Source organism: Bos indicus, chromosome 8, assembly GCF_029378745.1.
Source record: "Bos indicus isolate NIAB-ARS_2022 breed Sahiwal x Tharparkar chromosome 8, NIAB-ARS_B.indTharparkar_mat_pri_1.0, whole genome shotgun sequence".
Classification (NCBI taxonomy): Eukaryota; Metazoa; Chordata; class Mammalia; order Artiodactyla; family Bovidae; genus Bos; species Bos indicus.
This window is the reverse complement of record NC_091767.1, coordinates 45,508,663-45,524,167: the sequence shown is the minus strand read 5'-3', so window position 1 is coordinate 45,524,167 and position 15,505 is coordinate 45,508,663. Positions and strand designations below refer to the sequence as shown.

At 50.0% G+C, this 15,505-nt stretch overlaps 1 protein-coding gene across 4 annotated transcripts in view; it reads left to right on the top strand.

The window, feature by feature from the left end:
• Nucleotides 1-13,865, top strand: part of APBA1 (amyloid beta precursor protein binding family A member 1) — a 239,470-nt gene extending 225,605 nt beyond the window's left edge. For 3 of the 4 annotated variants that reach the window (XM_070794620.1, XM_070794621.1, XM_019966049.2), the window contains 3 exons: nt 7,202-7,321; nt 9,296-9,436; nt 10,166-13,865. In XM_070794620.1, the coding sequence (XP_070650721.1) occupies nt 7,202-7,321; nt 9,296-9,436; nt 10,166-10,237 (333 nt within the window). In that variant the 3' untranslated portion in view covers nt 10,238-13,865. Of the gene's footprint in view, nt 1-4,764; nt 5,078-7,201; nt 7,322-9,295; nt 9,437-10,165 lie in introns of those variants that run through there. The other variant, XM_070794622.1, reaches the window with a different exon arrangement.
• The last annotated feature ends 1,640 nt before the right edge of the window (nt 13,866-15,505 follow it).

The window sequence follows — 15,505 nt, the reverse complement described above, 5'->3', positions numbered from 1 at the left end:
ATCTAAAAACATCTGTCTCTTGCCTGCACCTGAGCAGATGCTCACATTGCCCCACCTCACCCTCTAGGCCACTGCAGGGGACCATTCTGGGCTTCTTCGAGGCTTCGCGTTAGTATTACTTGTTTCAGTGCTGTGTCTGTGTTGCGATGAATTTAATGAGCAGCTCTCATCCTGGTAAATCAGTGCTTTGCAAACTCTGATTTGAATCACTCAGGGATCTTGTTAAACTATAGGTTCTGAAACAGTGGGTCTGGGATAGGATTCTGCATTTTCAGTAAACTCCTGGGTGATGACTTGGCCAGCCTTGGACTTTGAGAACCAAGAATCTGAAGCTGAGTGTTCTGCATCTTGGCACTGTAATGCGTGTTGGCCTTTTCTCTCCCTGGTTACAGCGAACAGAGTACATTTCTAGAATAGATTACAGGTATTGAATTGTTTTACTTTCTTCCCTAGCTCTTATTTTTCCTGTCATAATTCCTAAAGCATAATTAGTGGTAGGCAAGTGTGTTAGCACACCACCTCTTCACACCCTCACCTCCACGGTCCTGCCCTTCAGATTTGTTTTCTTTTTGAAAGTAGAGCACCGCTTTCTTACCTTCAACAGGATCATCACAGGTCTGCTTTCCTGTTGCTATGGAGACCATTCTGACTTCACTTTTCCCGTCCCCTCTTCCCTACTCTTACCCTCCCACCATATTCCTTAATTTGCTGCACCATTCCGCTGTTGTCATGGGGATGAAATGACCATTTATTTAAATTGGCACCTCCAATAAAAGGGCAGCTGAGAAATCCACGTTAGTGAAACCCAACTTGGAGCATAGATGAGGAACAGCAGAGCACGTGCGTGTGTGGTCTGCCTGTTTCAATTGCTATCTCTCTGAGCTTCATCTTGCAGCAAGTATCCCAAGTCTAGATCAAGGGACACATCAGCATCCTAAAATCAGTTCACAGAAAAGGAAAGAGCCTACTGGACCTACGTGAACTTTTTAGGTAACATGGAGAACCCAGAGTCCTTCTCTTTTCAGGAGCTCTCCAAGGTTTTCCTGTACCGCACAGGCACACCTGAGCCACCCCAGTGATTCACAGGGTTAAACACTTAAAGCAGGCAGCTTTGTCTGGAGGGTTGTTTCTGACAGTGTGCTCCTCGTCTTCAGCATTCTTTGCTCTGGTCTCTGGGAGGTGTGATGAGGAGACAGAGGGAGGGGACTCTGACTGCCCTGTTTTCAGCATTCTTTGCTCTTGTTTTCCACACCCTCCTGGTCTCTGGGTGGGGGTTGGGGAGTTGTGACGAGGAGACAGAAGGAAGGGACTCTGGCTGCCCTGCCTGTGCCCACAGCCCTCCCCTGAGCTCACCACGGCCCAGCTCCATGAACTCCCAGCACCTGGTGTCTTGGCACATTGCAGGTGATCTGTAAGTACTGACTGACTGGGTGAGAAAGAAGAAGCACTCAAGGGGGAGAGAATACATGTACAAATGGTATCTGAGCAACACCCCCAGAAGAGAAGCTGATTTGTAATGTTAGAAATAGCTGTTTCTAAGCACGATGGTTGAGATGTGGTGTTGTCAGCAGATGCATTTAGGAAAGAATAAAAATGCATGACAAGAGCCAAAATTGTCACAACTAGAGATGGAAGAGCCCTTAGTGGGTGTCAGCCTTTGTTTTGAAGACATGGAGACTGAGATAGGAGGAGGTAGAACAGAGGGCCTAAGACCCCCTGGGCTGTGGTGGTGGAAACACAGGTCTGCTGCCACAGCAGAGGCCTCTTTATCAGGTCCCTCTGGTCACACTGTCGGGCAGAATTCCAGCACATGTCCCCCTGGGCACAGGTGACGGGACCGGCTGTTGTGCGGGAGGAAGGCCTGGATCTGCACAGATTGCCCCTATTCCAGCAGAATCACCTCAGCTTATTCTGTTGCTCCTGATTGAAAACCTTTCTGGAACCAGAGGAGCCTCCTAGAGCTGTTCTAGAAACCACAGAGAGATGCTGGTGACAGCTCCTGCGATGCACACACACCACCGCAAGCCAAATCCCAGCCACAGGGAGCTCCAGTCCCACAGAAAACAGCAACTCAGGGCCCTGAGGATGCAGCTGGGCGTGGGGAGTTAAGCCAAACCCCTCACAATGCACATGTGAGAGGACGACCTGGAACCCCCAAAGGGAGCAGGAGCCCTGAGGAACTCTCACCCTAGGTAGGAAAGTAAAATCATAGCGCCATGCAAAGCTGGGGGCACAGGGTCATTCTTCAGTCACTCTCCCTAGCTTCTCTGTTGAGCAGGCCTTATTCATGAATAACACTCAGCATCCAGTTGTCTAAGTGGCGGATCATTGAGTAGAATATGCACTGAGTTTAAATACAAACACACATGGGATGTTGTCTTGCTGTGGGTGAACTTGGGTGAGTTGTGGAGCCTCAGTTTCCTCTTCTGATTATGGGCATAATCAGAGCTGCTGGTTCGTCAAGGAGATTAAAGGAGACAGCTCCTGCGACTCTCCAGGTCAGTGCCTGGCAGGAGTCAGTGTGCAATGACAGGTGGTTCGGCTGGTTTCGTCATCAGGGTGGGTTTTGATGGTCAGTGACCTTGGGGTGCTCTCACACATGGGGGTGTGCCGGGGACCAGCCCCGGCTGATCCAGGGAATTCGAAGCGGGGACGGCGTCGGCGAGGATCAGGAAACAATTGCTTAATTAAACGTTAATTAAGGATATAAAGAGTAATAGAATGAGGATAGCTCAGTGAGGAAATTCAGTGGAGGAAAGAGGCTGAATAATTCAGGCAGAAGGTAAGAGAAAGAACGACATGGTGAGACCAAGTTTTGGTGAACAAGGCCTGCACTTTATTTTCCAAAGTAGTTTTTATACCTTAAGTTATGCATAGAGGATAATGGGGGAAGGGGTAGAGTCAGGCAGCAAGCCAGGCTTTCTTCCTGCAAACTTATCATATGCAAAAGCTTAGGTGATTTGCATCATCTTCTGGCCCGGAGGCCTGTTAACATTTTAAGACCTTTTCTTCAGAAAACTTATTTTTCTCTAAAGGTGATTGGTCAGGAGCCACCCTCCAAAAGCATTAGATAAAGTTGCATTCCTACAGAGCAAAGGTGTGGTGGGCTATAACAAGAAAAAGAATTAACTCAAGGGTCCCAGGTTACAAACATTAAAGCTACTACTTACACCAATTATATTAATCAATACACTGCCAGGGACACAGCAGGTAAGGGATATGGAGACTTAGCAGCAAACATTGGCCCAACAAGTGAAAATCCCTTCACCAATACAATTTCTAATCAATCTTTTAACTACTCAAAAGAATCTGTGTTTAGACAGTTTAGAACATCTCCTGCCTCTCACAGATGGGAGGCTCTGAACAATCACATGTGGCCGGAAAAACCTATTCAGGCAGGCTAGAGGATTTCCAAAGGAGTTTGTAGGTTAAACACTGTCACACCCAGGAATTATTAACTGGAGCTGTAAGCTAACTCTTTTTTCAGAGAGGTAGTGGGGGACAGCCCCCCGTAAAGTCAGAGGTGTAGATGAAAGCACAAAGCAGAAAGTAGGCAGACTCTGGTTTTGGGGGTAGATTGCTCGAGCATTTCCAGGGAGACTCCTGAGGCTTGATCCCGCCTTTGCGTATGCCAAGCCTCCTTCCTCATGACCTTTGCCAGGGGCGGAGCTCGCTCCCCGCAGGGGTGGCTGCTGACTGGGCACCAGGCCAACCGGTTGTCACCCTCCCTGTGGTGTGGCTAGTCCATGCTCTCGCAGAGCACACTGGCCACTGGTCTTGAGTAGAAAACTGACGGCTGAGATCATCCCTGAGCGCAGGTGAGTTTGTTGTTCTGCAGTGGCGATTTATAGCCGTTGTTCTCAAAATTGAGTGGATCCCCCAGGAAATGTGTGTCCCGTCCCTGGGAAGACTTGTTAACACATAGATTGTTGGGCCCCACCCCTGGAGTTTCTGATTCTGTAGTTCTGGCTGGAGGCCACACTCGGCAGGTTTTTTATTGAGGTAGGACTGATTTGTAATCCTGTGTTAGTTTTAGGTGTGCAGCGCAGTGATGCATTTTATTTATATACATATATATTCCTTTTTGTATTCTTTTCCCTTGTAGCTCATTAAAAAATACTGGGTTTGGTTCCCTGTGCTATATAGTAAGCCCTTGTTGATTATCTGTTTTCTATATAGTAGTGTGTACATGTTGGAGAAGGCAACGGCACCCCACTCCAGTACTCTTGCCTGGAAAATCCCATGGACGGAGGAGCCTGGTAGGCTGCAGTCCATGGGGTTGCTAAGAGTCAGACACGACTGAGCAACTTCGCTTTGACTTTTCACTTTCATGCATTGGAGAAGGAAATGGCAACCCACTCCAGTGTTCTTGCCTAGAGAATCCCAGGGATGGGGGAGCCTAGTGGGCTGCCGTCTATGGGGTTGCACAGGGTTGGACACAACTGAAGCGACTTAGCAGTGTGTATATGTTAATCCCATCCTCCTTATTTATCCCTCCCCGACCCTGCATTTCTAACAATAGTAGCTGATGATGCTGGGGCTGCTGTGTGGGGACCCCCCTTTGAGAACCTGTTGGCCAAGCACAAGAAAGCCAGATAACTAGAGGCCAAAAAACCCCCTATCCATCCCTTAGTCTAAAGCATATCTTCATTCCTTAGAAGCAAAAGGAGTGTGGGTTACTCCTGCCACTCAGAGGGGCAGGTCACACTCTTGCCACAAATTCTGTTGGCACTGAAATCATCTAACACCAGTTTCACCTCTCAGCTTGGCAGGATGCTTGTGAGGAAGGCAGAGACCTGAGCAGAGCCTCCGTCACCCTAATGCTGACCCCACTGAGCTTCGGACAAGGCAGGTGTAATGTCCATGTTTGTGTCCTCATCTATAAAAACCTGAAGTAGGAGTCCTGACCTCCCGCAGAGAGAGTGTCTGCAGACTGCTGGGAGAGTGACAGTGGGCAACAGCGACTGTGCAATTTACAGAGTTCTATTTATAGGTCACCCTTCAGGCTGAAACGGATTTGTCATTGTCCTCCAGGCCCTCTCTTTCTACTTGGCCTGTAAGGGGCACACACTGGACCCATCTGTGAAATGATGGGGGGGTGGTGGGATGCGGGGAGGGGCATCTCCAGGGGATGCTCCAAACTGGGTGGCACAGAGCCCACCTTGCCCTGTCCTTCCTCTGTTGGCTGCTCCCTCCTGGAGGACGGGATGTCTGCTCCCCCGATCTCGGGTGCCCTCGGCCTGCAGCGCCCTGAGGCAGGGTTTCGGTTCCCAGCCTGATATCGAGGGCAGGCACTAGACCCCCCAGGACCAGTGGCAAGATCCTAACCCATCAGCTGTGCAGAAACAGATTTCCACATACAGTTAGAAAGTAGTGAAACAAGTGTTGACTAGGAGGAAAAAGAATACGGTGTGTGTGGATCGACTGACAGGCAGGCTCAGAGCTGTGCCTTTCTGGCGGTTTGAATCACCTTTCTGGGGCATTTCTTCTGAGTTTCCTTTGGTCAGTCATCCTGCTTTGCTGGCCCTGTATCTCAGGGTCCTCCCATGTCTGCATGTGTGTCTCTTAGCCAAGATGGATTCTAGCGAAGAGGCGTGTGGGTAGGTTGCCATCACTTACTATGCGGGGACACCCTCTCTCTCTTGACCTCCAAGGAGACTTTCTGCACAGGTGTCGTCGGGGAGGTCTTCCTAACTTCAGGAATGAGGAGTATGTGGTCTTCTGTCTTTTATCTGGACAGGGCCCAGCCTCCTACATCATCCTGCTCTTATGGAGTTTCTGTCCACAGGGGAGAAACTGTTCAACCTGGGTCCATCCATCTCCTGCCTCAACGCTGCAGTACCATCTTTTAGGAAGAGCTTCTCCCCTTTGGAGGAGAGGAGCTGTGGCAGGCCTGAAACCTTTCCTGAACAGCTGGCCTCACTTGCTGGGAGTCCAGTGAGGCAGGCGTCTGACAGTAGTACCGACTTCTCCCTGTCTCGCCTCTCAGAACAGGGCCTCTGAACACAAGCTGAGCGATCTGTGTACCCAGCCTTTCTTCCTGCATGCCGCGATTGAAGCGGGCTGGAAAGCACCTGCTGTAGCCATTCGGTCTGGACCAGAGGGCAGGTAGGAGGTCCCTTAGGCAGAGGACACAGCCTTGCAGACATGCGAGAGGGAAGCTCATTTCAGGACTGAATGACTTTTGTCTGGCCCCTTCCTCTCGGGTGAAACTCACAAGCTGGTGGTGGGACCAGCAGGGGCAGAATCTTCCCATTGCCTGAGTGAGGGAAAGAGGGGCTTTGTGGTGATTTTCTAGGGGTGCTCCTGCATAGATCAGGCCCTGGTCCCTGCTGAGCAAATGTTCAGGGGGCAGGAAAACAGGCCTGAGCTCAGCAGAAGTCAGAACCAGGTGCAGGAGGTCCAGGCTCAGAAACCAGCTGAAGTCCCTCTTTATCTTTACAAGACCAACATGCTTCTACACTCCATTCCAATTTAGAGGGAGGGCTAAGTTACCAGGGAGCATGAAATCAGGAGATGATTTCCAAGACCTTTTTCCGTCTATTTCCTGCTCTCCCAGCACTGGTCCTAACACCCTGTTCGGTCTCCCAAGGAGGTCTTCTGGGCTGCCGTCCTGCCCCGGTGCCCTGCTTCTCCCACGTGCACCTGGAGGATCTTACACTGACCGTAAGATCCCTAACAGGCAGAGAGAATGAGGAAGTAGGACCCTCGGGGTGAGAGAGAGCGAACCCGATGAATTGGGCCATTGCTGTGAGTTAGATGTCCTTTGTTAGAAAGGGGGAAATTGCTACGACTGTGACTTTCAGAGTAAAGTTCCTTTCGAAAGCCTGTCTCTCACCTGTCCAGAAGAGAGATTGTACATCTTTCAAGCCAGAAATCACACTTGGCAGTTTTTCTCTTAACTGTACAGATAGATGACTGCTTTTTTCAGATGCCTTACACGCAGCCCATTTCCCTGCTCACAGAAACTAGTCTCTTCGCAGGCTGAGCAGGACGGAAGGGCTCCATGTAAGCCCAGCAGTTTTTTCCCCTAGGTTAACAGAGTTTCACCTGAATTGTCCAGCTCGGGCGCCTTCCGGCGGGACGAGGGGCCCTGCGAGAGCTGACCAGGTACTGAGGGCATCTTCTGCCCTCAGTGCTGTCTGATCTTACCTTGTGTCAGCCTCGATGGTCATCAGTTTCCCTTTTATTCACACTGCAGGGCTTGAAGAATCAGGCCCGGGTGAAGCTGAATATCGTGAGGTGTCCCCCGGTGACCACCGTGCTGATCAGGAGACCAGACCTTCGCTACCAGCTGGGGTTCAGCGTCCAGAACGGAATTGTAAGTTCAGCCCCATACCTCTTCCAGAAGTCTGACCCACGAAACCAAGGCCCAGGGTTTGGGTCTTTGGAGGGTATTTTTAAAGCAGGTCTGTTCCCAGAAAGAATCTGGCAAGAGAGGGGCGGATGGGTGAAGGCAGACCCCCTTCCTCCGTGGCCAGAGAATTCATTGCCTCCCCTGGGAGGAGAATGGCCCTCCCAGCTGCCGACTTGAGATAGTTTGGAAGGTACCCACCTTCCCCACAGCCTTGGCTGAGAACCCACCCCTGTGGGGGTTATGTGTGAATGACTTCCTCCTTGCCTTCTTGACCTGAATTTGGCAGTTTGGGGATAAAGTGTATTTTCATCACTTGGATGTCTGCTTTTAAATACTGGGTTAGCCAGAAAGTTCATTTGACTTTTCCTACAAGATGTTATGGGATGAACCCTAACAAATTTTTGGTCAACTCAGTACTTCCCTTTTTTCCCCTTTATTGTGATAAAACATACACAGTAGTAAGTTTGCCATTTAAACCATTTTTAAACATACAATTTAGTGCCTTTATAGGACATTCATGAAGTGGTTGTAACCATGCTTCCAAAACATCTTTATCTCAAACAGAATCCCCATATTCAGTACTACTCCCCTTTCATCCTGGTTTGCCTTATTCTAGACTCATAGTAATTCTGGGCTTTGGTGACAAATCTGTAACCTTCTAGATATTACAGATTTTGGATGTGCCCTCCCTCTCTTTGCATTCATCTTTTAAGATAGAAAACCCTATCCTTTTTCCTCCCTTAAATTTTAATTGACTTGTAGGTAATTAAAATTTTATTCCAAGTGTGTCTTAAGCAATACCTTTGAAGTTCCCAGTTGGAGTTGAAATACCTAACCCACTTTAACTATTTTTTGTACCCATGTAGCCTCATTTCCTTCTTAAGAGAAGAGCCAAGGTTACTCCTTATTGTTCTGGTCTGACTACCTGTTTTTATCAGTTTAAACTTCCTTGTGTGTGTTTTTCCCAAGTTGAATAATATTAGAAGTTGTTCAATTGTTAACAGAGGATTGTCCTATAAGAGATGCAGAGCCCTCAGTTTTATCTCAAGTGTGGGAAGCACCTAAGGGCCCAACTCCCAGAGTACCTGACAGGCTGAAGGGTCCACATGCTCACAGACGCAGAAAGCGTGTTGTCCTGAGGTGTTGCAGTATCGTCTTCATAGGCTTTTAGAGAAAGGTGCACAGTCAGGAGTGAAAAGCCAGCTCTGTTAACTCAAACCATGTTCCTCTGGGACAATTCCAACTGCTTTGTGGGTGAGGTGGGGGTGCCTGCCACTGCAGGCTCAGGCCAGAGCCCTCCACCAGCCTCCAGCCTCTGCCCACCACTGTGCCTGGCTGCACTGAGACAGAAAACAGCCACGTTAGCGTTTCTGCCAGGGGCGAGTGGAACAAGAACCACTGCGCTGGGAAGGCCGACGAGCTTCTGCCCTCCAGCTGGCCAAACTGTGGCACACACAGTGGGGTTCTAGCAGGTTCTAGCCCCAGCGTAAGTCATGTAACTGACCCTAAGAAGCCAGCCGCTAGCATCACACAGTTCAGTGTTTGAGTCCTGGATAATACTAACCTGCGTTATGTAGACTGACAGTTTGAAAACACTGGCAGCTCTGTGACAGGCCCAGACAGCTCTTTTTACCAAAGCTGAGCTGGGATGGAAAGTAGTCTGGATTCACAGTGCCGTGAAATCCAGTGATGTGTGCGTTCCCTATGCAGAGTGCATGAACACGAACGGGCCGCCTGGGGGTCCAGAGTCCTCTTGCTGGTAGAAACAAAGATGTCAACGTCCAAAGCCTGCCCATGGCAGCTTCTCAGAGATGAGAGCACTGGGGGCGGAAAATTCCAGAAAAGACAATCTCCTGCCCCAATGGGTTTCCTAGCAGATGGTGCCCCCTGGGATGGGTCACTTGGCCTCTGACTAAATTTGGCCTTCGACTCTGACAGATCTGCAGCCTCATGCGAGGGGGAATAGCAGAAAGAGGAGGCGTCCGCGTGGGACACCGCATCATTGAAATCAACGGGCAGAGTGTGGTGGCCACCCCACACGAGAAGATCGTCCACATCCTCTCCAACGCCGTGGGGGAGGTAGGGGAGGAGCCTGGGGTGGGAGTCCCCTGGCGCCCCTCGTCCCAGCCAGGAAGCCCTCCTGAGAGTTCTTCCAGATCCTGAACACATCCCTACAACCAAACTGTCTTGGACCAGAATTGAAACCCAATAACAAGTGGTTGTCTGAGAGCTGCTCCTCAAAAACATCATCACATCACCTCAGCCTTCTCCTCTGGCAGCATCTACCCACCTCCTCTTCTAGTTCTCTGATCTGGGCATATTCTCTCTGTGGCTACCCAAGTTTTCTCCATTTTTCCCAGCTAATCTCACCAAATGTGCCTGCAAGATTTAAGTCTCAGATTCAAGTCTAATCTGCAGCTCCCTGGTACGGCCAGGCTGAACAGGGGTCTGAACAGCTGTTCTGGGGGAGGGAGGGAGGCAGGAGCAGCCAAAACCCCACAGTTGTCCTCGTCCTGTTTTAAGGGGTTTTCTCCTTAAAAAAAAAAAAAAAACAAGCCAAAGCCTGGTGAGAGCCAGAGCTTTGGGGAAAGTAGAGCATTCTGGTTTTCGTTCTTCACTCTCTATCACCCCTAATGCTTTAGAAAGCCCATGGATTCTGCTCTTCCTGGAGGCTGCCTGGGTCAGATCCGTGTTAGAAAGGGGGTGGGCGGGGAGAGGGCTGTACCTTGAAAGGCGCCCCAGCCGTGCGGCGGCACCCACACAGCCCTGGAGTCCCCGCCTGCAGCTGATATGTGTTTCTGCCTGCAGATCCACATGAAGACGATGCCGGCTGCCATGTACAGACTGCTGACAGCCCAGGAGCAGCCCGTCTACATCTGAGGCCGCGCTCCGCGGTGGCATGCATGGAGGCCTCTCCTCACTTGTGGTTGTGTTTCTCGTGCTGCATCTGTGTGCCCACTGAGACCTTCCCCTCTCACGCCCAGCACTCGGTTTGACACGGAGGAAGAGAATCCGCAGTGACCTCCCTCTCTCTCTCTCCGGTTTGCTTTGTTTGTTTTAAATGCCAGGGAAGTTTTGTATACACTCCTTTGAGGCTGGAGAGCAGGTCAAAGTCACCCAGAGTCTGCCGAGGACCTTCCTGAAGGGCCCTTGCAGGAGGGGGCCCTGAGGAGGGTTGTCACCACGCTGCACCCTCCCTTTCCAAGAGGTGCAGACCTCTTTGGAGGAGCCCCTGGGGACGGTGAAGAAGCCGATTCCGCAGTGCCTACGATCCAATGGCTGATCTCTGCTCTCTTCCAGTCAGTTCATGGGAATATGGTAGTAATGGGGGAGCCGGCCCACCGTGTACTTGGAGCATCATACGCCATTTCCTCCTGGAATTTCTGAGCCAACCTTATGCCTCTTCTTTAGCCAGTTTTAGTTTCAACATAATTGTTTTTTCTAATGTGAACCTTTTCACCCTGGGATAGAAGGGGAACTATGGGGACGCGGATACCTGTGCAGAGAACTGGGCGATTCCCGAGGTTACCAACCATTAGATAAACACAGGCAGGTACTTCTGCCTTCTTCTACACCACACGTACGTACACACGTCTCACTTGCATATATTCCACCCTGCCCTCCTGCCCGCCACCAGTGAGGCACCCAGAGCCCCTGGAAAACCCACATGGCCTCTCTGTGAGGCCCCTTCCCCCACAGGTGAGGGCCGCGGGGGCCGGTGAGCCCTGTCCAGAGAGAGACAGCCCTCTGAGGCTGAGGTCCGGCCCTGCCGGCATCTCCTTGGCTCAGGGGGGTTCTGGTGGACTCCCATGCCCCCCCACCCCAACACACACACACCCCACACACTGGGAGTCTGGACAGGATGGACTGCTCCCCTTGAAGATGAGGAACCCGATGTGATCGTGTTAAGCTTCCTGGTCTAAGGTGAGACCGGCCGCCTTCTCTTCTCAGGGCCACGAGGCAGGATGTGACATTTGAGAGGCCAGCGCGGTATACAGACCACCAAACTAAGGGGACAGTCGGAACCTCAAGCGATGCCTAAGAATCCCCAGATGAATTCCAAAAACATCTTGCTGCCTCGGGGGCCTGAAAAAGCTTTTACTTGGTGTGGAATGTTGCGTGTTCTCATCAGGCGCCTCCCATCCGTGGGTTTCGTTCGTCTCAGTCGGTGCAGATGTTCTTGTAATACCTTGATTCTGAGCCAGTTTTCACTTACTCTTGGTCCAAAGAGCGCTTTTGTTTTCATGTGGGTGGGGTGTGGCTTCGTTTGCTTTTCGTTTTGTTCCGTTTGTGACCTCCACAGAGACAGGGTAAGAGAAACTATTTTGTGATATTATTATAGTCCCTGTTCTCAACATCTGGGCTATTTATGTTGTGTCTGTGGAAATAGCAACCTGGTGAGCACATGTTGGGTGGTATGGATTTATACCTCGAACAGAGCGATTTCAGGGAGGGAGAAAGTGAATGAGAAAAGACTGGGAACAAGAGACTTCTGCCAGAGAGGTGGTGCATTCTGGGATCTCTGTGCTGAGTTTTCTGCTTAGGCAGGAAAGCCAGGTGCTTCAGTGGCGTTAGTGGCTGGACTCCCAGTGTGACCGTGGGTCAGACCCTGCCAAAGAGAGGCTGTGCTGCCCACACATCCCCCCTGGGATGGGGCTGTCCCTTCTCCAAGGGTTCAGGGTGGGCAGTATGGGACCCCTGGACAACTTTTGAGGACAATTAGCTGAATGTTGCTAAGTTGCTGCTAAGTAGGAGATCAGCCCCAAGGCTAACCCACTGCGAACATGAGGAGCCACGAACTTCAGTACCATTTACCAAACTATAGTGTCTGATGACATACAATTAAATACTAAAGAGTCCTGAGTTCACCTTACCTTTGCCAGAAAGAGTGGATAAAACAGGAATGCAGCATTCTGGGTGGTATTTGGATATAACCGGAGAGAGGCTCGTGCCGTCTGCTCCCAGGTGAGCTCTTGAGCCGCCTGCCCCCATGCCCATTCAGAGGCATCGGTGATCGGCCACTGGCCAGGAATCCCGCCAGCACATCCCTGTGCAGCCCTCCACGTCATTACAATGCAGCGTCTTCACCCAAAGCAGAGGAGGAGGCAGGCTACACTTTCTATTGATATTGTACAAAAATCTAGAAAGTCTGATGGGTGTTTTTGCCAGTTTGGTAAACTGTCCTAGGAGACTAATGTTTTAGTATAAGATTATCCCACCACATACCTTTGTATCAATAAGAGTGGCTCCTCACACCCGGATAGCCAGATCTCTAGCTTGGTGGAGGTTCAGTCAGCTGTAGTGTATTCTTACCGGCCTGGCTGCCGGTAAGTCAGGGGAGTCAGCCCATCTTTAGAAGTTAACCAGGAGGCTGGATCTTAACAGTAACTCTGTTTGGGAAGTCTCACGGGAAGTAATGGCCTGTTTCCCTCTGACATCCCAGTATCTAGAGTTACATATGTAAATATCTGAAAGCCCCATGCAGTGGTGAAGACTGTGGACAGAGCAGCCTTCCCAAACGTGGCCCTAGGCAAAAAGCCACTCTTGCCACTTGGCTTGGACATGTGGTGACTCAGCTTTGGGGATAGACTCCCAGATCCATCTACTCTTCCTGGTCCAGCCAGGATGCGCCAGAACCTGCCCTGCCTCTGCCTTCTCAAATGTGACCATTTCAGGGAGCCACCCTCAGCCTTGGGTTCACGAGAAGATGAAGCCCCCAGAGACCAGTGCCTGGAGCCCATCATGGGGCACTGGACTCTGAGTCCCTGCACCCGGGTCTGCTTTCCCAACATTGCCCATCAGCCCCGGCCTCAGAGAGTCCCAGAGTAACCTACTACCTCCCCATCGCTCCCGCTATCCTGATCACACCCGCCACCCCGTCTGCACGCAGATGAGACCTGCCCCCGAGCCCAGCAGTGAGGCTGTTACCAATGTTTACAATTAGGGGCACCTCCTCTGAGGCGTGTTTACTCCCCCACTCCCAAGGCCACTTGCTGGTCTGAGTTTCATGTCCGTCTGCCCCTTCCCTGGTTGAGGCCGACTTGAACACACAACCCTGATCTTACGTCCCGACCCTCCATCCGTCAAGGCCATGGTGAGGACTGTGTGGGAAGGATATTCCTTGTACATACTCAGCACAGCCCCTAGAGTTTGGACTTGTACTATTGTTCTGTAAAGAGGGTGAAATAGAGCTTATTGTAAAGCGTTGGGAGAAGTATAGTATTGTATTTGTAACAATATGGTTCTTTCTATACACAAAACTCAATCTCTATATATAATTATAAATATATATAAATAAGATATATATACACGTGAGCCTGGAATGTTGATGCCGCACACCCACTGAATGTATTTCCCCTGACAGTCTGGTCACTGGGCTGGCCCACCCTCCCCTCCTCCGTACTGTTTTGGGGGTTGTGATGTATTTAATGTGTTCTCTTCCTTTATTTAACTGAACGCTAATGTCTGTAAGAGTTGCCGCAACAATAAACAAGAACGTCACCTCTTGGCCCTGGCTGAGCGTCTTCATGTTTCAGGGGAGGGACAAGACTGAAAGTGGGGGAAAGATGTCATCAGCCCAAAGGCCACTTCCTCCCCACCCCGTGGGGCCTGCTCCGTGCTCAGAGCCCATTGCCTAAACAGGCAGGTTCTGTGAACCTAGGAAACACAAGCAGCTGTGTCAGCTGTTAGAAAGTCCACTGTCTCGTCGACCTCCTGGGAGCACACTGAATGAGACATAGGAACCCTCTGGGCTTCTCAGTGAGGGAAAGGAAGTAGAAGTGAATTACCTTCCCAAGAAATCTCCAGGGAGGGGAGGTAGCCCTGCTTAAGTGGACTGCAGAAGGAAAAGTTCCGTGTCCCATCCCCCACCCCATCACAGAGGACAGAGGAGCCTGGCAGGCTGCAGTCCACGGAGTGGCAAGAGTTGGACACGACTTAGTGACGGAACAATAACTGAATCATTGCTGCACAGCAAAAATTAACATTGTAAATAAACTATAACAACAAAATCTGACTCATACAAATATAGAATGAACATGTTATCAAATACAGAATGAACATGTATCAAATATTTATTAACTCACTAATTGATAACATCTGCTGGATCATCGAAAAAGCAAGAGAGTTCCAGAAAAACATCCATTTCTGCTTTATTGACTATGCCGAAGACTTTGACTGTGTGGATCACAATAAACTGTGGGAAATTCTGAAAGGGATGGGAATAACAGACCACCTGACCTGCCTCTTGAGAAACCTATATGCAGGTCAGGAAGCAACAGTTAGAACTGGACATGGAACAACAGACTGGTTCCAAATAGGAAAAGGAGTATGTCAAGGCTGTATATTGTCACCCTACTTATTTAACTTATATGCAGAGTAGAAGAAGCACAGGCTGGAATCAAGATTGCCGGGAGAAATATCAATAACACCAGATATGCAGATGACACCCCTGTTATGGCAGAAATTCAAGAGGAACTAAAAAGCCTCTTGATGAAAGTGAAAGAGGAGAGTGAAAAAGTTGGCTTAAAGCTCAACATTCAGAAAACGAATATCATGGCATCTGGTCGCATCACTTCATGGGAAGTAGATGGGGAAACAGTAGAAACAGTGTCAGATTTTATTTTGGGGGACTCCAAAATCATTGCAGATGGTCATCGCAGCCATGAAATTAAAAGACGCTTACTCCTTGGAAGGAAAGTTATGACCAACCTAGACAGCGTATTCAAAAGTAGAGACATTACTTTGCCAGCAAAGGTCCGTCTAGTCAAGGCTATGGTTTTTCCAGTGGTCATGTATGGATGTGAGAGTTGGACTGTGAGGAAAGCTGAGCGCTGAAGAATTGATGCTTTTGAACTGTGGTGTTGGAGAAGACTCTTGAGAGTCCCTTGGACTGCAAGGAGATCCAACCAGTCCATCCTAAAGGAGATCAGTCCTGGGTGTTCATTGGAAGGACTGATGCTAAAGCTGAAACTCCAATACTTTGGCCACCTCATGCGAAGAGTTGACTCATTGGAAAAGACTTTGATGCTGGGAGGGACTGGGGGCAGGAGGAAAAGGGGACGACAGAGGATGAGATGGCTGGATGGCATCACTGACTCGATGGACGTAGGTCTGAGTGAACTCCAGGAGTTGGTGATGGACAGGGAG